General features: G+C 39.6%; 1 protein-coding gene across 1 annotated transcript in view; it reads left to right on the top strand.

Annotated features, from left to right (window-relative positions):
* The first annotated feature begins 8 nt into the window (after positions 1-8).
* xrcc4 (X-ray repair complementing 4) overlaps positions 9-25,223 on the top strand; it is a 166,091-nt gene continuing 140,876 nt past the window's right edge. Inside the window, exons 1-3 of the mRNA XM_088911281.1 lie at positions 9-114; positions 20,028-20,212; positions 22,311-22,504. Coding sequence (XP_088767407.1) covers positions 20,074-20,212; positions 22,311-22,504 — 333 coding nt within the window. The 5' untranslated portion in view covers positions 9-114; positions 20,028-20,073. The remainder of the gene's footprint in view (positions 115-20,027; positions 20,213-22,310; positions 22,505-25,223) is intronic.

The raw sequence follows: 25,223 nt of genomic DNA, 5'->3' as shown, positions 1-25,223 counted from the left end.
GGTGGCCATGTTTAATGACGCTCCTGCTTTAACTCGCTGTCATTGGTCCGTTGCTGCTTTGACTGACTGACCCGTCCACGCGCAGGGTACGCGGAAGAGATCACACAGTTAGAGGTAGGATGCGTGTTGTGGTCCGAAGGTTCAAATTGTGGTACAAGCAGGACAACAGAGACAGTCTGGGGAAGTCAAAGATGTGTTTCCTACTTTAAAGCCACTGGCACGGTTCAGTACCCTTCCCTCCCTCGCCTGAGCAGGTTTCAAACTGTCGCCAAAACACTGTGACAATAAGGGACTGTGTGATGCAGCTGACTTCGAAAAACTATGCTATAATTGTGAAAGTTATACTGACACCTACATTACATGAAACTGGACAGTACGAGTATACCGAAGACGTGTTTTATTATCAGTTTTGATTCATGCAGAATCGACAGTGATGATGTAAGGGTTATAGTACTGTATACTTTATGTTTGGAAATTGCCTTATTTTGTCAAACTGCCGTCACTGCATTCCCTTGTGTGTGAAAACACTGTTTTGAGAAGGACTCTGACACATTCTAATTGAGAGTCTTTGGTTTATTTTTTATTATTTTTCATTTTGTTATTCCTTATTAAAGAAATCCTTATTAATATGATTGCATTCAATAATTCTAAAACAGAATAAAAAAGGATCGTCGTTCATTGTTAAAAACCACTGTGTTTTCCCATAACCTTTGGGATTGATACAGAATATAAGTTTAATTTCCCTTAACTGAAAGAAAAATATGCAGCTGCTCGTTGTTACGTCCTGTATCACAGTGTAACCTCAGTGGCTGATTTTCTTGAATTATGGTGATGTAGATAATTTTTAATCTTTCAGATACAAACTGATAGTACACTCTCTTTCTCTGCTGTAGGTCTGTATCCCTTTGAACATTTGTTCAAAGTCACTTGATTGCATTGCTGCCAAGTCATGAATGATCAATTACTTAAAGTGGTGCCAAACGTATTTAACCAGTATGCCAAATGTGTATTGTGTGCTTTCATTTTCTGAATAGCTTCCTCGTAACTTAATTGTAATATTTGTAATAATAGTTACAGGACAGAAGTATTTTGCAGTTTACCTACTCTCTTATGAACAATTTAGAGAGTAATTGCTGCGGACTTGGAGAGAATGTGCAGGGTGCAGAGTCCTTTGTCTTTTTTGTGATTATTATTTATGTTCCACAGAGGATGAAATATGTGATCTTGAATTGAATTAATGGAGCTTGGCGAAGGAGGGGATTGTTTTTCATATTTCACACGAAGCAGCACTCAAAGTTCATTTCGTATTCAAATGCATTCATATTCACAAACATACCGTATTTGTGCACCAATTATACTTGTGCACGTGTCAACATGTTCATCTTCTGTGCTCTGAGAAATCTACAGCAGTGTCTAGTGAATCAATATTAAAGACAAGAAAAAAATAAATGATCATAAATTGAAAGCAACATTCAGCTGGGTACCTCTATCTCTATGGCATAATACTGTATCATTTTGGATGATTTATTTCTCTACTGTTCCAAAATGATCTTTCATTGTCAGTCTATCTTTTTCTTTAGCATGTGTAGTAAATAAATGAGATTGAAATGCATCTTTAGTTTGTGCTTTAGTAAGGTCGTCTGCTACTTAGCCGGTTTTGTACTCAGTACTCATTTTACTGTTAGGAATGGGAGCAACAGTCAAACTATATGACTTAACAATGCACACTAATGACAGTCACCTTTGAGGATGTGTTTTTCTTGGACATTTTGTGGCCCATGCTTCTTGGGTTTTACATCTTATATAATTTGGGAATGCATCCCTGTTCCATCATCATAAGAGCATGAGAAAGATTACAAAAAGTGCAAAGCAATAATTTTGCAGTGCAAATACAGTACTCAAATGCTATCATCTGTCCACTTCTGTAACATAAAGTTTGCCATTATATTAAACAAATGCTTGCTGCCAACATGCAATGAGAATGACAAGAAACACAGTGTTACATATTTTTAAAGGTTCAATCATATGGCTAATACATCACATTTGCTGCATTCTGTAATTCTGTTCACAACTGGACACCAGGTGTCAAAGCACTGTATCTTTTTAGGCACTGAATCTTGAATTATAGGGACTGTCCTCTGCCTAATGCATCTTATTTCCTGCCAGGCTGTGATTGCTTTTGGAAGATGATTTCTTACATTCTCCCCATTTTCCTTGTTCAGGATTTAATTCGAATTTAAAGCACATTCAGTTTCTTAATGAGACGGTCAGCTTCCAGTGACCTGAAGGCAGGTCTTTTCTGTCAGGATGATATGTCAGTCATCAGTTTATCAAAGTAGGGCCAAAGGCGTTTAATTCTTCACAAAATCCCAAAGAATCTATGATGGAAATTTAGCTGACAAATACAGAAAAAAAATGTTATACTTCTGTAAGAGTTTTCAAGCGATCCTTGTAGAACTCTGCCCTACCCAAGGACAGAAGAAATAAATTTGACAAAAAATGTTTCAGAACACTTTCGAAATGTTTCTCTGTAATTGTTTTTACTCGGAGATCACCTCAGTTATTCCCCTGTGAGGTTTCACAGAAAATCTATAAAAGCCTTTTTGATTTGGGGCATTGAGGGATTGAGAGCTCTTGGAATTATGTCACTGGAACATAATACAAACAATCCTACATCTGCACCCCAGGCCTGACCAGGGCTTTTGAGTCAAACAGGCTTCCCCTGAGGATATTGCAGAGATTGTACTGAAATTATAAGAGGTTCAGTCTTTGCTGTATGTGGCTCACTTGTATCCTAAATAAGATTGATAGCTCCTGTGCATTACTGATGGTAGCAGGCCAAGTGACATTGTTATGATTTAAGAGGCAAAATAATGAATTAGATAGTGTTAAAATGAAGCCATGTATGAGCCAATTGATTGGGAAAGCGATGGACTGCTTTGTTCATGTGTGTACAAAGGGATCTTAGAGGACACCCATTTCAACACAGTAGCTGGACAGGAAGAGAGGCTGCTAGTCTTTCCAAGTGCAGTCAGCTGTATCATTCTTGCCAAAGAAATGCCAGTAAAATCTTAGGTTTGTGTGCTGAATGGGAAAACTGCTTGGGCATGATCTGATGGTTTGACTTGAGAAGATAAGCTAGGGAAACACTGAGCTCTGATGCCTTGTTAGCATTGTTTGATAGTATCATGGTTGATACTAGCTTACCAGTCTTGTTGTTTTTTTCATAATTACTTCACAGCAAGGATAATGAAGGCTTTTTAGTGGCATTACGAAGACAGCTGTATTAGCAGGGGGAGTAGTGTATGTCCATTTATGTACCAAGACGTTGTGTAAGTAAACATTTAAAATGTCTTCATTTAGGCTCATTTATCTGTGGCCTATAACAATGGATTTCAGGGATGACAATGAGGCGCTGTCTTTGTAATTTGGTGACCATTCATATGTAGTGATTCACAAGGAACCTATTACCCAGGATAATTATATTATTTACATTTGTATTTCAAATTTGCTTATAATGCTCCTCTTTTACCATGCTGTAATCGAGAGCGTTATTACATATGGTATAACAGTCTGGTTTGATAGGTATCGGTCCAATTACGATAAAAAAAATCATGTCTTGTCCAAACAGCAGTGAAAGTTATGGGACTGAAAAATGGTATCAGACCCTTTTCATAGTCTTAATTCTGAATATCAACTTCTTCCTTTTGAAAAAATGTTTTAGGGTTCCCAAATGTAGATCAAATAGATAAAAATATTCATTTGTTCCCTTATCTATTAAAACAGTTAATACAAATACTGTAAATGTCATGTCATTTACCAAACCGTACAGTGTCGATTTATACCATACAGTGTCGCGAGAACCCGGAGCCGCCCGGCCAGCAACGACCGCAAGGCAGGGTACATCCTGGACAGGGCGCCACTCCATCGCAGGGCCAGTGCAAGCCAGTCATACATGGGGACTATTTGGAGGCCACGGTAAAGGCCGAGGGGGGAAATTTGGCCCGGACACCGGGATAAGTCCCTACTCTTCTTGATAAATGCCCGGGGATCTTTAATGATCACTGAGAGTCAGGTCCTTGGTTTAACGTCGCATCCGAAAGACGGCGCCCACTACAGTATAGTGTCCCCGCCACTATACTGGGGACTTAGGACCCACACAGACTGCAAATCCCACTAAGACCTCTTCCAGCAGCAGCCTTAGTTTTCCCTTAGTTTCTCCCCTCCAGGTACTGACCAGGCCCACCCCTGTGAGCTTCAGTGGGCTGCCAGTTGAGAGCTGCAGGGTGATATGGCTGGTGGCATACAAATACTATAAATGATAAGGGTAAATGCAGTTGGGTCAGTATAAACTATTTATGCAGTAACACAATATATATGTGTAATATGTCATGACGTTTTTGTTTTTTTGTAATCAGTTACGCATGTGCAATGGATGTGATGTATTCAGATTGCACAGAAACATTGTGTGTCGATAAAAAATGTCCCCTAGGGGGTCAATAAATCTTATCTTATCTATCTTATCTTAAATTTGTCAAAACAAATATTTTTTGTTAGGTTCTAATTTTATGTTTTATTCTTGGGCAGATTCCAGGAAGAGTTGTAGGGCTCCGGTGCAGAATGTTTGCAAAGTCAGTGCCAAGACGCTTTCTGTTGCTGACACTCTGGCTGGGGAGACCAAGTGAAAAACAGGACAGATGTTGCTGTGTTTAGTTTTGTAAAGTAGTGTTTGTAGAGTGTGGTCATTGATTGCACAGTTGCTGTGCAGCTGGGCCACATGGCTCTGTAGTGTGTTCATACAGACATCACATATCATATCACTGAATTTTGTCCACCTGCATTTGGTTTTTGTGAAACTCAGGATCCCAGGAGAGAATAAAAGTCCCTCTGCACAGCAGCTTGACCCACTTTAGGTTAAATGACGGGGTCTTGTGCAAAGAGTGTTGTTGAATTTGAAAAATCAGTAATATAAGAACAAAAGAAAGGTTGCAAATGAGAGTAGGACTTTCGATACATCTAGCTCATTTGGTATTTAGCAATGAATTGATCCAAGGATGTCATCAAACCATTTCCTGAGAGAAGTCATGGTTTAGGCCTCAGCAATATGGCTGGATAACCTGTTCCATCCTCCCAGAGCCTCTTGTGTAAAGGAGGGCCTCTGATTCTCAGTTTTAAATGCATTTCCACATAATGTTCACTTGTGTCCTTTGGTTCACGGTTCACTGTTGATACTAAAGAAGTGCTCTGGGTTGATGTCACTGCCTTTCAGGATTTTGAATACTTGGATCATGTCCTCGTGTGGTCTTCTCTGGTCAAGAGTGATACAGGTTTAGTTCATTGAAGGACATTGAAGGGTTTATAAACTAAGGGACTCAAAGGAGTATTACCCTTACATATGATGTTTCTTATAGGGCCACTGCACCAAAGCACATTGCCTTAGATTTAATGAAATGTTAATTCGGCTGTGCAGGAAGCCCAAATCCATTAAGTGCTTGAAACTAATTAGATGCAGCCTCTAACTGTATTGTAATAGAGTTATAAAAAGTGAGTAACCCCAAAAAGACTTAAAACAATTGTTTTAAAACAAATTTCTTACTACTTCTCTAAATGTAGGTTAGTATCAATTATATAAAAAAATCTTTACTTTTTTAAAAAACAAAACATAGGTTTGGTCTGTATTCTGACATGATATTATAAAGTATGCTTCCAACTAGCCAGGTTTTCACACGACAGCCACATATACTGTATCTCAGTGTTCCTCCACATCTGGCTCAGCTTGACTTTTGTTCAGTAAAATGAGTTGTGCCAGTCTTGTCCCTGTGATTAATGGTGATGAGGCACCTGCACCCATGTATAATGTGGGCTGGACAGAAAAATGCTGCACATTTCGCAATGGAAGAGGCACATTAAAAGTTGCAGCCCAGGGCCTTGCCCTTTTTTTATGTGCCAGTCTGTTGTATTGTCACTTTGCTTGCTGAAAGGGGAAACATGCCTGATTCTCCACATCGTTATTTCAAGGTATATCCATTAATGAGTGTATGTTACAGAATCTTTTTTCATCTGACAGCAGAGACCAAGAGTGGTTTAGCGGTTCAAAAGATTCTTCAAACCATGATGCTGTCAATTAAATGTCTCAAAATAAAAACTTCCATCTACAGTAAAGTAGCAGAGGACTTTTAGACAGTGTGAGGAAGCAATTAAAAATGCAAACAAAATGTTATGATATATAATTAAAAGCATGCAATTTAAATCAAGGGATATTATGATCAAATTTAATTAGGAACTACTAAGGCCTCATTTAGAATACCATGTACAATTTTGGTCACCACATTATAGAAAAGCTGTTGCTGCTGTGGGATCAATTCAGAGAAGAGCAACCAGATACTTTATGGGGCTTAAAGGAATGTCTTATAGTGACTGTCTGAAGAAACCGAACCTTTTTATGGTTGAACAGGTAAGATTATGAGGGGACATGATCCAAGTATTCAAAATCCTTAAAGCCATTGACAAAGTTAACTCAGCATATTTCTTCAGAATGATCACAAACCAGAGGGTACAAGAGGGAACAATGTGGAAGTGCATTTAAAACCAAGAACTACTGTAGTTAACCACAGATGTTGTAGCTTTCAAGTTTCCATTGTTAAGGTGGTCAGTCCTGTGATTGTCCTGTGAAATTTATGATTGACAAGCACTATGAGTCCCAAATGACTTACAGTTTATGCTGAAGAGATCACAGCAGGGTTTTTCTGTGACATAGCTTTTAATAATTCTTTCTTCATGATGCTTTTTCCAGATTAAAGAGCCTGTAGTTTTTAAAAGAAAAACCAAAATAAGTCTTAAAAACAGTTGAATCAACATGCCGTCATGACCCCTTAGAGCTTTGAAATGCTAAGAGGTGTTTTCCTGCATGTGGGATTTTAGGTCTCTTTATGTAACTATATAACAGAGAAACAAATCAAACAAGAAAGATATAAATCTGTTCAGTTCAGCTAGAGGTCAACATTATTGATCTACAGATCTAAGCAGATTGTATTGGGCCTTATGACAAAAATCAACCTAATGATATTGACTAATGATGTGTGTAGTCCAGCTAAATGTCTCTCTATTAGGGACTGTGACAGGCTTCAGTCTAAACAAAGTGGCCCAAGAAGCTTGAGCTCATTAAAATTCGTGGTGGCATGATGAAGAAGAATGCAAGGGGCTTCTGACAAATGCTTTGCTCTTCAACAACCCAACACCACCTAACACACATTATATCCCAAGAAAACTTAATTCCACCCATGAGAGGATGTGTTTATCAGCCTGTCACCGATTAACATCATAACATAACATAACATCACTTTATTAGCCCTATACAATTTCTTGCATTAGGAATTAGTCTTTTTGCATACCCCAGCTTGCTCTCCATGAGACACACAGACACACAGATGGGGAGAGAGAAGCTTGGGGTCAGAGAGCAGGGTCAGCCATTTATACGGCGCCCCTGGAGCAGCTGGGGTTAAGGGCCTTGCTCAGGGCCCCAACAGAGTAGGATTCCTCTGCCGGCCGCGGGATTTGAACCGGCAACCTTCCAGCCACAAGCGCAGATCCTTAGTTAATAGATTAATCACATTAATTAGCAAATCCATCTCATGTGTGACTATTAACAACTTTTAGAGGGCTTAATGACCTCATATGGCATGTCAGCTCATGCTGGCATGTGGTGACAAACCACTGAACAACTTTGGTTGATGGAGGGAGAATTGGGAGAAATGGTCATCTGCACCAGGTCAAGAAAACAGAAGGTTAGCAACAGACCAACTCATGTGCCTGAGGCAAGTTTTATCGGTGTTGAATGAATTTTCAGTGATAAAATGTGTTCTGAATGATGTTCAGACAACCCCAGTACAAATTGCAAATGATTTCTTCTGGAATCACATGGTGAAGATCATGTGCAGTATTTTTGACATGTGTGATTCTGAACATTCAGAACTATGTCTTCACATTTCTACAATTGATCCGTTTGAGACATAAGCAGGGGTCACTACTAAAACTATGAAGTAGAGCGCATACTGTATATATACATAATATATTGAACGGTATATCTGATATATCTGTGTTGTGGATCTGAATTCAGGCAAATCACAGGGGTTTAGGATTTTTAGGGCCAGAACTCCAGTAGACTTCTTAATATAAACAGTAATAATCTGTAGCTGTCAGCAAAGAAATATACCACCAGCTTTTAAATCTATAAATTAAATAACCAATTTGGATGACATAAGAATATGCAAAATCATGTGATAATTCTGTGCATATATACAAAATACTTTTATAATTGTGTACACTTTGACCCCTGTGCAACTGATTCGCAGTAATTATTCTTAATCATTTGCTTACTATTGCTTCAACTTAATTTTGTGTTTAATCTTTTGTTTGATCCAAATAAAATGAAACAAAAATATTGGTGAATAATGCTATACTCTCTCTCAGTCTAAATCTTCTAATCCGCTGTTTTTAAAGCAGTGTGAAGTGCTGGCATGGTTAGTCATAATGAAATGAAACATGTGGTGCCTGGTAGGGAACTTTGTGGGTTGAGTCTTGGCACTGCTGATGTTGGGGTCATCCTCACTCTGCTGTAGGTACCCTTGAGTATTTCATGTGAAGCTGGGTGGAGAGCAGCCAAGCTCAGCCCTGTCTGTCTGGTATGGATATTTTGTCAACATCTGGTTAATGCAGTAGGTATATTCAGAGATAGGGATCTGTGTTGACTGTCTGTTCTCACAGTGCACATGAAAGTAATTGGGCGATCTGTACATTAGGTTCAACGTTGTATATACCGTACTAATCATATCAAATATATATTTACAGCTGCAATACAAATCTTCTGGGTTTTGCAGTAAATTGACTTGAAGTTGAATCCTTTTTAGTCACGAACAATAGTAAAAAGCTCTCTTGATATGCAACACCTGAAGTCTGCAATTTGTAGTTCAGTATCTTGTGGTGTCCACAAACATTCATTAGATCATTGTTTACCATGCTGTGTAACTCAGTGGCCAATGAAGATAATGAAGGTATGATGCTTCATTATACAAAGAGTGTGTTAAACTGCCTAGAATAAAGATATCAGGCAGATTATGATAATGAATATAAAGAGGAAGCTATCTCTCTCTGCCAGATTCTCAAGGTTAAGGGTGACTTGCTTCTACTTAGCCAGCAGCCGTATCACTGTGCAACTCACAACTGGCAACCCACTGAAGCTCAGCAGGTGTGAGCCTGGTCAGTACCTGGATGGGAGACCTCCTGGGAAAAACTAAGGTTGCTGCTGGAAGAGGTGTTAGTGGGGCCAGCAGGGGGCGCTCACCCTGTGGTCCATGTGGGTCCTAATGCCCCAGTATAGTGACGGGGACACTATACTGTAAACAGGTTCCGTCCTTCGGATGAGACGTAAAACCAAGGTCTTGACTCTCTGTGGTCATTAAAAATCCCAGGGTGTTTCTTGAAAAGAGTAGGGGTGTAACCCCGGCATCCTGGCCAAATTTCCCCCTGGCCTTTACCAATCATGGCCTCCTAATAATCCCCATCTATGAACTGGCTTCATTACTCTGCTCTCCTCCCCACTGAGCGCTGGTGTGTGGTGAGTGTTCTGGTCACATCATCCAGGTCACATCATCCAGGTGGGGGCTGCACACTGGTGGTGGTGGAGGGGATCCCCATTATCTGTAATGTGCTTTGAGTGGAGTGTCCAGAAAAGCGCTATATACTGTAAGTGTAAACAATTATTATGACTTGCATGCGTCCTGACGTGCCTGGTGAGATCTGGAGACACAGCTGGTGCTGGTGTGTCAGATGGGATGGGTGGGTTGTTTGAGCTGCTGTTCGCTTCCTCCACTGCTTGCTCTTGTTTGGCTCACGCTTTCTCCAGAGAGACCTGAAAAGCTCGGGGACGTCTGGGCTGCCCTTTCTGTTTCTTCACAGAAGCCGAGCAATCAGCTTCGACAAACGTGGTTTGATAGCTTGTTCTATACTGCCGCAAAACTTTTTATAACTGTTCCTCGTTTTACTTCCACATACAGTAGTTTCCACTTGTAACAGGAACTGCTTGGTGAGGATCACAGCTTGCGTACTGTTGTGGAGCAGGTGGAGGATATTAGCACCAAACTTTATGAGGGTTTTGCACAGTTCTTTTCAGGTGATGGTAGTCGAATGCTGGAAGGTGAGCGGGTCATAGACGTTTGCGTACACCCCTTCATTCTCCCCCGTGTGCAGTAGCAGGGTTTGTAGCTGTGAGCTGAGATGCGAAAAACACAGAATTGGTGATTCCAAATCTAGCTGGTATATAAATAACATAGAGTAAGTTGGAGGCCCATAGACCTTTCATCATCTCCTCAAGTGTAAGCATTAAGATGTCTCAGCGAACCCATGCCCTTAAAGAGAGCTTTCTTTGTTTCAGTTTGCCCTTCCGAGAGATTATGCACCCACCACTTTTTTCCTTGTGACACCCTCCTTGTGTGTGGTGATCGGAGTAACCCCCGTAGAGAGGACAGTTGCAATTGACCTTTGTACCAGGTTAGGACTAGGAGCTGCTAGTCATTGTAGTCCCGTTCCAGTTGCTCATCACCAAAGGACCTTTCCTTGTATTGGGTGGCTGGTTGTGCTCAACAACTACCACATGAACTTAATAGTGTGGGATCATAGCCCAATGGCAAAGAAATCCAAGATGGCCACTTCCACTGTTATGCAGCTGCAGGAACCTTTCCTGCCGTCAGATGTGTATTAATGAATATTCTGTGTGTGTGTGTGTGTGTGTGTGTGTGTGTGTGTGTGTGTGTTGCCTAAGTTTCATGACATTAACTAAGGGTTAGCTGTTTGGAACTATACACTCTGAAAGGCTCCTATTCTATTTCTCTTGAACAGCAAATACGACAGGGGAAATCAGAAGTTTAATGAATGTATTCAGAATTGTCAAGGGTATTTACAAAGTCAATCGAGTGGACTTCAGAATAAAGAAGAGGACACTGCAGGGAACACCAGAGCACACAAGTGGAATCTACAGGCACATGGAAGACAATTTAAAACTAACCACAGGAGATACTTCTTCACGGAAAGGGCTGTGGGAATATGAAACGAGCTAACTAGTTATTGCGCTGTAGCCGGTACCCGCTCATGGAATGGCTGCATGAGTCCCATGGATCATAAGGACTTTACATAAGAAAATGTACAAACAAGGGGAGGCCTTTTGGCCCATCTAGCCTTTTTGTTAGTTAGGAGTTAAATTGATCCAAGAATCTCATCCATTCATTATTTGAACAAAATCAAAGTACCAGCTTCAACTAAATGGATAACTTATTCATATTTGTACATGAATAACTTGTTTGCTACTTACAGCCCTTTAGGGCAGATTGTAATTCTAAGGATGGGATGTAGTGAGAGATCCAAGATGTCATTAACTAGGGATTGCACCTGTGCTGTACGTGCAAGTGTTAGGAGGTACAGTACAGTATGTGCCTTTCCCTTTGAATAGCTTTCTCTCTCTCTCTCTTTCCTCGAGGCGAATGTAAGTTACAAGTGTAGAGCATGTTCAGAATGTTTCTTAATTACAGCACAGTTAATGACAGCAACATAGCTGTAACATGTAGTTAGCTACCCACTTATAACTAAGGACACCTTGAATTAGGGAACAGTATCGCCACGTAATTTAACATACAGTAGTCTTTCACCCTTATAAATTCTAATTTGGCAGCTTGTGCTTTTATTGATGTTTGTTGACCTAGGTTAGTGATGTGTTCATGCAAATTGGATACCTTAGGTTGCACAGAGTAATCAAGAACTGGTTTTCACTCTCACCCAGACAAGAAGTTTTGTCTTTATGAGATAGAAATAAAAAAAAAAAACGTAATGCCACCCAGGATCAGAAAAATGCCTTTCCTGGCTCTATTTAGTTAATGTTTGCACTGCAATAAATTTGACTGCAAATGTGACTGAACCCAGAAAAGTCGCACTTACGTATATGGAAAAGTAGGCACTCTTTTTCTGTTAACATTGCAAGAATTTTTACTATATAAGTAGCATTACTAATTATAATAAAATAATAAATGCCTGCTTTCCAAGCAGCAATGATGAGGTAGACCTTATTGTACTAGACCATGCAGTACAGTGAAGAATCATTTAATTGAAACATGGGAGCTTCTATGAAAACATATGGATTATTTTAGGTCTTGTGTAGAACAGGACAAGCTTTCAAGTCCTATAATTACAGTAAGTGCTTCTCACACTCCTCAACGTGCATCTTATCTGCTTGTTCTTGTTTTACTTGACTTGTTTAACTTTCTAATTCTAAAAGGTGACTGCACGTTTAGAGAGATGTCTGTGTGGAGCACAGCCAAGCCTGCCTTTCTGCTGTCAGTTCCCATTCAGTGTTGCAGTGAATGGTGACAGTCAGTTCATTCCCAGTGCAAGGCAGCAACCTGCCAGTGAGCCTTGACTGATGGGCACTGGGAGATAACAGGCAAGTTGTTCCCTCTGGGCCTATAGAGGATCCCCTCCTGTGCTCTTCCCTCCCTCTCCAGGCATTTGCCATCCAACTTAGACTGCAGGTGGGGGCCGTGGAGTCTGAGGACAATACTTGTAAATCACATTTATTGAGAAGCTGCAACAGTCAGGAATTGAGTTGTTTATCTTTAGCACTTTGTCTGGTTGGTGTTAAGCCATTATAGTGTTTATGAGGCAGCCAACAGCAGGAGCAGTAACCTGGCAGTTTTAGTTGGAAGGCATACAACTGATTTTGGCTGGCATAGCTACGTTCGGTTGCCATCTGGGAGCTGCCAGCTGTGGTCAGAAGTCACAATTCTGCGCGTGCGGCTTTCTATATAGCACATCTTTACACGTGAGTGCAATATTAATGCCACTCTTCTCTGACAAATTTTGTGTGTGAAGCTGTTGTGCGTCTCTTGTGTGTTCAATCCGTTCTTTGTCAAAATCATCTGTGGCCTGTGATGCATTCAGACTCCACCTATGGTATCCAGTTTTTGAAGCTACAAAGTGATGCATACACAGTGGTTTAAACTTAAATTCCTAAGAGGAAGAAATGAAATATGTTGATTGTGTAAGTATTCAGACCTGTGAAATCCATATTTGCTGGAAGCACCTTTGGCATTACTTGTATCTAAACGTCTTGTTGCGGAGTATAGAGTATAACCTTGCACATCAGCGTGGTGCAGAACCTGCCCATTCATCCTGACAGATTTGCTGAAGCTCTCTCAAGTTCCTTGGAGATAACTTATGGACAGCAGTTTTCAAGTCTTTCCACATGTCCTTAATAGGACTCAGGTCAGGACTTTGACTTGTTTATTGAAGGGTATTAACTTTCTTATTCATAAGCCACTTTAGTGTAGTTTTGGCCTTGTGCTTTAGATAGCTCTCCTGCAGAAAGGTGTCCCAGTTTTAGATCTGAAGCTGGTTTTCCACTAAGTATTTTGCTCTATTTATGTTCTCTTCAGTCTTGACAAGCACCCCAGTCCCTGCTGATGAGAAGCAGAACTGTCGCATAAAGTCGCCCCCATCATTCTTGACAGTCGGGATGGTATTATCTGAGTGAAGCTCCGTGTTGGGTATGTGTTAGATGCGACTTCATTTAGACCAAAAATGATAAGAATGCTACTTTTGTGGAATGATTGGGATGTTGATGACCAATGGACATTATCTCCTCTCATGGTCATTGAATTCTCTGTCAAAGTTGCTGCTGGCCTCATGGTGGCATCCTTAACCATCTTCCACCCAGCCTGGCTGCTCAGTATAGAGGGCAGCCTGACCTAGACAGTGTCTGGGTGCCTTCCGCTTCTTAATGCTTGCCTTCACCATGCTCAAAGAGATATTCATTTTTAGTCTTTGAAAGATTTTTATCCCCTTATTTTGCTCTGTACCTTTCTACATCTTTATCCCTCGGTTGTTTTGAATGCGTATTTGCCTTCATGGTTCAAATATAAACTTGAAATATACTACCTGACTGGGGGACCTCACAGAGATGGATGTATGTAGTCTGAAATAGTTGTGAACCACTATTATTCCACACAGAGACCACTTAACTAACTGTGTGGGTTGTTAATTTGATTTTTCACTATCATGACATTTCCATTTTTAATTAAAGAAACAAAATATAAAGACTATGCAAGGGTGTGAATAATTTTGCCAGATCCTGTCCATACTGTATATATTACAAGGAAAATGTTTTTCCTAGGGACCACCTGAACAATCTGTGCGGATTATAAAGTACTGTATGAATTTGAATGTTTGAATACAGGTTAGGTAAAAAGGGTATCCAGCTGCTTCCTCTCCACATTAATGGAAATATTCAGCCAGATTCTTTTATTATCTTTGAAGCCACTCTCCTTCCTGTCACAGTGCAGCTCCTGAGTGACTGCTAATTTAATCTGGGTGCTTGTCTGTCATTACTGGAGGCCATTGTCTTGTGTGCAGATGTTAGTGTCTAAGCCATCCTCTTTGGAGGTTAACGTTTAATCTGTTCTATAATATAAACAGTCTTTTTAATCTTTAGCCCACCTTAAACAGCATGACTGTTATTTCATAATTTTTACTTGTAATTTTAAATCACCTTTATTATTTTTCTGATGTCTCTGGCCAAGTTGACTTTTGTGTTATACATTCTTAAGAGACGATGCTTTGCATTGGCATTTGGAAGTGTGTATTTACATGTTGCTTTTGTTTCTGATTGCATGTTTTAGTCTTAATTGCATATTTCAGTTCAGTTAAATAACATTGGTTTTACATTTTGCTGTATACTTCATTGAATCATGAACTTTTTCAAAAGCCAACATCACTTTACAGGTGCCCCACAGTCAGCACCTACTAGAGGTTTCTAGGTAAGGATATTTCCAATGGAGCATTCCATAAGTATGGATCCTGTTATACTGCATGTGTTTCATGCAAATCTTGCATTTCTATGTATTTTGCCATTGACAATGGTAATTGATTTTCCCCAAGTAGTTTAGAAAGCAATAAGTAAAAAGCCACAAGTGCCCAGAGGCTGAGGTTGTTAGGGAGATCGAAGTGCAATCACAGAATTTGACATTCAGGATTTTCTCAACACGTCCAGTGGTCATTTCTTGTGTATCCTAAAGTAGCTGGCCAGGAAGACAACATGACTGGCAGCACAGTGGGTGTGAGTGGGAGATGGGCGATTGGGAAAGAAGTGTAGTCGTGGGTCTTGTAGGTGCAAGTAGAGACTGTGTGGGAGCACCTGGGTTCTTATTCATCTTGAGCGTAGGCGAATTCCAGCTATACGGGCTACTGAAACATCAAGACGTTAACTGTAAAGCAGAGGTTTATATTTCAACGCTCAACCCGTTTTTCACATTTAATGGGAACAAAAGCCAACTTTTCAGTGATTTCACAAGAACCCATTTGCTTCATTCTGAAGTCATTTCATGGGGGTCACTGACAGTCCTTGAAACTTGGAGTGAGACTTGAGTCCCTGAAATCTCCAAGTTACTACTACACAGTGTTGTTGTTGGATTCTCATACCTTCCTTTCCCAGTAACATAATACATTTAATGGGTAAATTAGCTCATCTCAGTCCATTAGGAATGGTTTTAATAGGGAACTGCATCAGTGTCCAGGCTGCAAAGGAACACGTAAAGGCTGTGTCCAACTCTGGTCTCAAACTATCGAGACCTTGTATTTAAAAGCCTTCACACCTCAAGAAGGCTCCACAGCTGAAATGCTGCTTTTTCTACCTTCAGCTTGGAATTGCTTATAAAAGGAAAGGAAGAAATGCACAGCCTTGATGTATATTGCATACTGGAGCATATTCTATTACACATAATATACTATTACATATACTAATATGTCATTCAATACCGTAACTTTTATCCTGGTGGTAGATCAGCTTTGTCACTGCCAAACCTGATGTGGCTCTTCATGGTTTCAGATATGTTTGAGATACGATGTAAGGAGCGTTGCATTACCGGCATCATACTGTGAGGTGGTATTTTGTTACGCAGCCTGTGTTTTCCATGGAAGTACCCATAAAGTACAAAATAAATAATAATAAAAAGAATACCCATGGAGGAAACAGGCCAGTGATTCTCAGCTCTGGTCCTGAAGGACTGCTGTTTCCTTTGGCTTTTGACCCAGCGAAATATTTCTTCGTTGCAGTCAAAGGGCTTTCAATGTCCAAATTTTCATTCAGCCGTTATAAAAAGTCACGTGGCATTTGAAAGTGGTATCAACCCTGAGCCATTTTCAGTTTCAGGATGCCTCTCGTTCCGCTGTGTGAGCTGAAACATAACCAGCAGGAGTTAAGTGGAAGGAAGAAGCAAACAGCCATGATGGGCCCGTTTACACAGTGACATTCCACTAGTGTGTCCGTTCAGCATCCTTTGATTGACTTTGAAGAGATTTCGGATCAGAAAGAAGGGAGCAAATTCTCAATGACCGATTTGTTGTTTGTTTAAATCCAGGCAGAGTGCAGAAAAAAAGTCGAGACAAGCAAGCAGATCAATTACAAGATTACAGCAAGAACAAAAAAAACAGTAGATACAGGGGTCCCCAAATGTACAGTATACACAAAACGTTGAAAAATCATGGTCGTCACATCTATGGTGGTAGATTAAAAAAACTGGTAAATATTCTCATACCTAAAGAGGTTTCCACAGGTATTATATCGTTTTTTTTTTGTCATTTCAGTATGGAACTAATCTTTCTCTTTATTGAAATGTTTGTTGAGTAAGTAATATATAAAAGTTGACACATTACGCCTCTATGCAGTTTATTGTACTCCAAGGTTAAGTTTCCATAACCACTGAGAGTACAAGCCTCTATAGTTCTTACTGCCAAGAAAATTACTGGAATATACCCTTTAATTTTACATTATGCCATTGTGAATGAAACCAAAAGATATTGATACTTACAGTGTATAAAATATTGTCTTGCTGCCATTTTTTTAGTTTAATGCTCAAAATTAATGTTCGTATCCATGGTTGAGTAAGTTGCCTCTTTAACAATAAATTGTATTGTTGAAGCTCTTTTCTGATTCGTAATTCTGCTTTAGATGTTATAAACAGCCTCCGAGAAAAGCCTTTTGTGGCTCTGGAAACTTACACTGTTGTCCCAGGTTTCAAGCAGACCACCATAAATACACTTATTTGAGTTTATGCGACATTTTACAAAGCCCTTTTCATGTAGGAGGTGACCCAGTCCATTCAGCAAAGAAGAGGTCATTTGGCCCGTTTAGCCCCTCTGCGAGCAGTGAAGGTGGGATCCTGGCGATGTGTGGCAGCCATCTGATAGCAGATCACCCACTGCACAGCGGATGAGCTAAAGAAGTGAGAAACAGCCTTGTATCATTGAATTGAGAATGCACTTTAGATGGGAAGAAAAGATTGTAATCCTATATAAATATCACCACTGTCGACACAAGGTCGTCCATTTTAATCCAATTGTATGATTCTGTTTCGATGAATGGGCACACATGTGGCCTCTCTGCTGTATAAACAGTTTATATCTGAGAACTGAAGTGGAATATTTGTGCACTAGTCCAACTATTTCATACTGGATACCTACAGTATACAGTACCTGTGCATGGTACATGTCTGGTCCATCCTGTCTGTTGCTTCTACAGCTACTGTAATTTTATGAATCAGTGCATTTACTTGATATTTTCTATTGGTGGTATCTAACTCGAAACCATTCAGGGTTGTTATGAAGCGAGGGGTTGTTTTCATTAAGCTGCAGTGTTGTTTGGGGTAAAAGCGAGCCTCGGAGGCATGTGGTTTTTAACGTACCCCTGGGCATTGTGAAAGGCTTCAATTGCAAACCAAACATGAAAACCTAGAAGAAAATTGTTCCATTCATTTTCCTCTGAGTGTTTCTTAACAACTGTTGTTGTGAGTGATGGAGAAAACAGAACATTATGGTCTGTGCAACCTATCAACGCAAGGTAAAAAGATGCATTAATTCATTAATTAATGCATTAATTCAAGTGTTTCTTGCTTTTCTGATTTTAGTGCCTTGCACAATTATTCACCCACCGCAAAGCTTCTACATTTTGTTTCTGTCTGAGCTTGCAATAACAGTACAACACATCTACAGAGTCTACTTCAAACTACTGTAGTAAAGGTAAAAATGCTGATGGCGAGCAAATAAATGAGATCTTTATAGAAAATGAGAAGATTCTCCGTTGCATAAGTATTCAACCCCCTTTATCACGGAAGACCTAAATCAGTTGAGGTGCAAAATAACAGTCTGAAAGATCACAGCATTCATGCAACGTTCCCTGTCTGTGTGTAATCAAAGTGGTGTGAATTGACCAGTTCAGAGTAACTGCATCTGTCTCTGTAAGTTCAATCAGATACTGCATTTCAAGCCATTTTAAGCTCATATTGTGACACACCAAATTGAGCATGAAAACCAAGGAGTTGTTGAAACAAATTATGGATAAAGTGATAAAGGCATAGATTAGAAGAAAGCTAGTTTAATTCAGTGAAGTCCATTATTGACAACTGGACTGGAATGTGCAGCATATTACCCAGACACTACAAAGATCAGGCCACCCTTCCAAACTCTGCAGCTGAGCAAGCAGGTAAGTGGTTAGGAAAGTAACTGTGAGGCCAACAGTGATTTTGAAAGATTTGCAGAGTTTCTTTTGTCTGGAATGGGAGCTGTTGTTCATACACTATCACTGTTCCCAACATGAGGTAGCCTCTATGGGTGAAGGCAATGACAGAAGACATTCCTGCAAACGATTCATCTCAAATCTTCTAGAAAATATAATGCAGACTTACAGAGTGTAACAGAAGGGTTTATGTTCAAATGAGACAAAAACTGAAGTTTGTAGTCTAAATGCAGAGTTACATCTGATGCAGGCCCAATACAGCACATTACCCAGTCAACACCACCCCAGCTCTCAAGTATGCTGGTGACAGCATCAAGTTACGGGGCTGCTTCTCATCAGTCAAGACGCATGTCCAGACTAAGGGGAAAATAGATGGAGCAAAGTCTGGAGAAATACAGTACTTGTTTTAGTTGCCCAAGAATCTAAAATTGGGTCTAAAATCACATTTCAGTACAGGGCCAAAGCGCAATGAAGTGGTCCGACAACAATGGAATGAATGTTTAAGTTAGTTAAGATCACTTTATTAGCCATATAGAATTTCTTGCATTAGGAATTCGTCTTTTCGCATACCCCAGCTTGCTCTCCATGAGACACACAGACAGGGAGAGAAGCTGGGGGTCAGAGCGCAGGGTCAGCCATTATACAGCGCCCCTGGAGCAGTTGGGGTTAAGGGCCTTGCTCAGGGGCCCAACGGAGTAGGATTCCTCTTCCGGCCACAGGATTTGAACTGGCAACCTTCCGGCCACAGGCGCAGATCCTGAGCCACAGAGCCACTGCTCCGCCCACTTCAGTGTCCTGATACGAATCCAATAGAAAGTTTGTGACAAGGTTTGCTTGACGAGTGTTCACTGTGAATTCTCCCCAGTCGACTCGTTAGGAGTGAAATAAGTTTGCCAGGAGGAATGGACAAACATACCCCATCCCACTGTGCAAACCTTTTGTGCTGACTTTCAACCTCCCGCACATATGACATTGATCATTACAGCTTTAAATAAAACAAAGTTCATTTGTAAAAGCAAATAAGTATATGCATCCAAATGTAATATTATTGGCAGGTGCTGAATACTTTTGCAATCACTGTTGAATATGGATTGTTGTGTGTATTTCTCAAAGGCCTATTTAAATGTTTCTTGCAAAAAAAAATCTCATTTTAAAGTGTATTGTTCTGTTTAAAAGAAAAAAGTATTTCATAAGCATGACGTTCCAAGAACATCAGCATAATGGGAGAACAAGTCTGCCTTGCAAGTGTACTAGTGTACTAGGTGTACAGAAGATCTGAGAAAGCTATGAGATCCTTTCCTATGTGGGAAAAACACAAGCTAAAACATGGTTACTGTCATGAGATTTCAAGATACTGTAAGATTCAATATTTAAAAGTAGATTTTTTCAAATCAGATTGATTGTCTTTTATCTGCCTCAGGTCCTGGAGCAAGTCTGATCGATTGTGTTTGCCATAGTGCGGAGGAATGGGTACCAGTGTGCGTCGAGTCAGCATTTCCTCTGAACCGGGCAAAATCTTCTTCCTGCGGGTGAAGAGGGGGGAAGATCTTGGGTCGGGCTTCAGCGTTGTGCTCTGCGATGGTCAGTCTGCCTGGAGTGGAGCAGGTGAGAGGAACCAGGGGCTGTTCAGGCAATGCCATTCCGATTTCTGTTTGAAATCATTGAACACACAAAGACCCAAACAGACGATGAAGGATGCCAAAGCTTTTATTTATCTTTGCCAGTCCAGAAAAAATGCTACACATTACAGTAGAACATTTAAAAGTTCGCTGCCGTTCTGTGTTTTCTCATCCGGTAAAGCAGCTTGTGTGTAGATGACTGTAAAAGGGTTAAAGTCACGTATTGGAGATTTGTTTTGCAATTTGCGTATCACTTTTCCTTGGGCTGGCTAGTGTTTCATGCCCTGTCCTTAGATCAACCTCATAATGCCCAGCATTAAACCTGTTGTTTTAATTACCCATATCAACATACTCTAGGTATGAGAACCTGGAATATATAGTGCTTTTTGGCACTGGAACATTGAGTGAAATCTTACCTGTTACAAAATAAAGCTCTTAAAGCGGTTTTCTGCCTACCTACAGTACACTGTAAATAGATTTCTTTTTCATATCCCTCAGTTTTCAAGTATGGTTTTTTTAATACAGCATTGTCATTTCATTCCATTCTATAATGCATTATCCTTGTTTTTTTATCTGACTCAATGTAGCAAATGAATTAGCCAACTACATCCTTTTTCTGATTTCTGACAGATCTTTCATTTTGTCTTTTTGTTTTGTCTTATGATTAGTAGAAAACAAAATGTGTCATACAGATGGATCATACAGTCATACAGTTTGAATCAGTGATATGGAGAAAAAGTAACATTGTTGCACAAAACTGACAAATCAAAGAATTCACAATCTGCTTCATGAGCTTCACATCAGCTTCACAAACAGAAACTTATAACTGATAGTGCAGTTATTTAGGTAATTCAGAAATTCTATTCTCAGGATTGGTTTTTCTTATCAATATGCTGTAGTGTGCATATGTATATGGACACCTGCAGTGTTGAGCTCAGACTGGACGGATATATTTCACAAAAATGACAACTCAGATGGAGACATTGAGAGCTTTGATTGAACTGCAATAAAGCACACCTGTTGATACATGATGTTGGATCTGGTGATTGCTGGTGGTGATTGAAACTCTCAACCTGGCTTCTGTGTACAATCAGCCTTGAATCTAATGTAATACGGTATGTGAACAGCTGTACCTAGCTGATTGATTCTGCAGAATGTTATAACTGACTGATGTACACTTGACAGAAATGACTCCTATCATTGTATCCTGAAATCTCTCGTACACTACACACATACTGGAGCAAGGGGCATTATAGTTACCCAATTGGTTCAATAAATGTTATCTGAAATGCAATGAAAAACATGAAAATATATCTTCCATACATATAATGGGCAGATCTTTTAATAGGATAGTGCAGCATTCATTATGTACCAGTTGTACCAGACTTTACATGCCTGTTATTAGTCAGTAGTGATTCTAAGGGCTCTTCTGTTGTTAGGTGTAACGAGTCTTCACCATCTTTAGGACAATGTTCTTATTATACTCAGACAAATATTTTCCACACAGTCAGTTTCTTATAATTAAATCAGTAACTTTTGATATCTCGTTTTAGCCTTAAAACCAAAATGAAAGGTCTTTCATTAATCAGGCGTCTACTCATAATAATTGTGGGCGTATTCTGCACACTGTTTTTTTTTTGCATGAGTATAGAATAGTGAAGCAAATTCTTAAAAGGTTATTTCAGTGCAGCTCTTGAAGGGGATGAAAACTTGGAATTTGTAGTGTTCGGCAGTACCTTTAATACTTTAAATATAGAGTGAATTTCAGTGAATGACAATTTGTATACAAACATAATTTAAACCATATCTTCAAAGCTCATAAATGTCTGTAAATCCTGCATTATCTATCATAAAGCAGAATTGTTAGTTTTCTAACTAAAGGTATGTTTTTTTCCCAAATGATGGTGCTGTATACATTAGGTTATGTGGCCCATTACCTTCAGATATAACACAAGTTTTAGACAAGAACTGGTTTCGCCATTCATCTCTGTCTCCAATCTATTGTTTGCATCTGCACATAACTCTTATGGTAAGAAGACAGGACTCAGGTTTTACTGTATCTCTGTTTCTGCTTGCAAACCTAGTGTCTGAAGAGGAGGTGTCCAGAGAGGCTAAGGAGATGGAAATGAAGAGAGAGAACTACGTTAAGGACCTCAGCCAGGCTCTTCTTACTGAAAGATCCCAGGAGCCTATTCGTTACAGCTTCCATGTCTCCAGAGATGGATTGGAAACTGGTGCTCTCCTTTTGTCTTACGACAAAGTGCAGAAAGAGATCTCGGCAAGTAGCAGAGTTTACTGTGTTTATGTGTTGTGTAAGGAAGTGATTCCACTTTAAACTTGGAGAGATTGAAGATGTGACAGGAAGGCTGGAAGATACAGTTCCATGTCAGTGTTTCTGGTGTTGACGTTCAGTTCAGTGTTCTGAACCGCTTTTAGCCTTGCTCACAGCTGTGAGATTCAGTACAAATCAGACTGAAGACACGTATTTCAGATTGTAACATAGCCGTGATAAATATACATGCAAACATGCTAGCACAAATGCTGAAAGGCAGGCAGTGTTTAGGAGAGAAGTTGTTGATTTAGATCAAGGTAGCAAGAAAGGTGATGTTAATATTCATCTGATCAACGCATTAATTACAGGAATCAAGATAACGAATTGATTTCTTGATTTCAAACAGGCGGTTTCGTATTCAGTGTCTCCCAGTACAGCCTGTGTATGTTAAAACATCAATTATTTTGTACAGTATATTTCAGTTTAATGTTTAGTTAAATCTAAAAGTAAGCAACACATATTAAATCACTTTCAAGCTTTTGATTTACAAACTTTGTACTTTAAGATCTTATGGGCTCAGAAATCTTTGATTTTTTTATCCAAAAGAATGAAATATGTAGTTTGTAATCACTGCCAGTTTTTTATTGCTATTTTTATTTATAGGGATACTGGAAATATTTTATATTCAAGAATTGGCAGTAGTTAGGGGAATGTACTAAAATTGAAGGTCTAAACATAATTATCTGCTTCTATATAAAGTAAAAAGCGGAGTATTTTATGATACTCTCTGTAGTGTTAAAGCCTTTCCCTTAAGAATTCTTAAAATTCTGTATAGACAAGTTCTAAATCATAAATGTTATCCCGCTGATCCCACACTTTTAATCTTAATAGGAAACTGTTCTTGGTTTAATGATCTTGCAGACATGCATTTGCTTCTTGTCTCAGATCCTCTAGCAATGATTAAGTGAGGGTTTGACATAAAGCTTTCATTACAGTTTACTTTGAGTGAAAATGCGTCTACAGTACTTGCGTCGGACAAAGAGAGTTTTGTGTAGCATTAAACACATGTTGGGTATCAGGATGTACAGTGAACCATGCATGTCAATATGCAGAATTACCTGTTGTATTTATTTGTATTTGTGCTCTGAGGGAATTATCTTCTAATCCCTTTACTTTCTGTATTAAGGGTCTGAAAGATATGGATTGGAAAGTTCTAAGTATAACTAATGTGCACTAGTGTAGAAGCTCTTTTGTGTGTTGCAGTTTCTTTGTAACTGATGTAAGTGTGTGGCTGGTTCAGAAAGGCTCGATATGTTGTGAATTTGTGTTACTGAGCTGTTCTGTAACAGTGTGGAACAGTGGCAACTATTAGTGGCTTAAAGAGCATCCTAGCCTATTTTACAGTACATGTTATATTGTACATATGATTTTAAGTTTTACTTAAGCACATTAATTGTCTTGCAAAGCACTCCAATGCTTACAACAGATTTAAACAAAAATGTTGTGTTGAAATTTACACAAGACCCCAGAGGATACGTGTCAGTGGTGACTCTCACGACTCTCATTGTTACTGTATAATTACCAGCTCTGGGTCTTGTGGTTGGCTCACATATGAAAAGGGCCGTTTTCAGATTAATCGAAACCCTGAGTTACACTTCAGCACCATCTTTACCAATGTTTCATGAAATCCAAGTCCAGAAATGGCTGACTGAAGGGATTCGAAACCCCTTCTGTGTGTGGTCCGAGGCTGGGATTGCAACTGTGGCCTTGTCTGTGCTCAGGGCTTGTGACAGCAGAGGTAAAATGCAGTTTGTGTTGCCCTGGTGTGTTTTCCTTAAGATTAATCTTCTGAATTACATGTAGGCCCTGCTTTGTTTTGAGGTATTTCTTCCTGCCGTTAATCTTGCAATTAGATGTATTATTCTCCTTACCCTGGGTTATCTGGAGTCCAGTCCCTCAGGGAGATGTGAGCGGGTGAGTGGTCAGGCATCATAAAGAGTGAGATTAGAAAAGGAAGTTCCTTATCATCTCCCTAATGAACCTGTAGTCTCATTTGGCGCAACACCAAGTTTTGCATGTTTTAAAGTTCTACAGATTTTATAAAAAATAACTAGGCTTAGGCTTTTATCTGTATAGTATTTAATTGACCTTGCACATGTGTCAGAGTTTTCTTTAGTATCCTATTGATGTCAGGTCAGTGAATTGGCTGGGGTGGGGGATTGGATTCATTATTTGGAAAGCAGTAAAACAGTGTCAGGAAACACTAATATACTGTTTACATTGTTGGGGTTCCATTAATGCTATTAACTTTTTTTTTGCTTTAAATAAATGGAGTAGTATAGAACTTAGAGGACTGACTCCTGGATGACACTGTCACTAGAAAAAGTGTGGGTGAAAAAGCTTTAAACCTTAAGAGACTGGCGTTGCATTAGATTTTAACACAGTGTAGCCTTGATATGCTTATATCGTAGACAGTGAAGTTCTCCAGCTTGGGAGATGTGTAACCCAAGTGTCAGAAAACCATTGTCTTATTAAGAGGCTGTAATGCAGCCTGGGCAGTGTGCAGAAGAATTGGTTATTTCTTCTGGTTGTGTGTTGAACAGTTGGAGAACATGCTTAGTGGATAGCTGCATCAGCATGTGTGGACTGCAAAGGAACAAGAAAAAGTTTATTCCATGCTGAAAAGAGAAGAAAAGAAACACCAAGTTTCGGCTGTGGAGCCTTC

Source organism: Atractosteus spatula, chromosome 3, assembly GCF_055471065.1.
Source record: "Atractosteus spatula isolate fAtrSpa1 chromosome 3, fAtrSpa1.hap1, whole genome shotgun sequence".
NCBI lineage: Eukaryota > Metazoa > Chordata > Actinopteri > Semionotiformes > Lepisosteidae > Atractosteus > Atractosteus spatula.
This window is presented reverse-complemented; position numbering and strand designations above follow the sequence as displayed.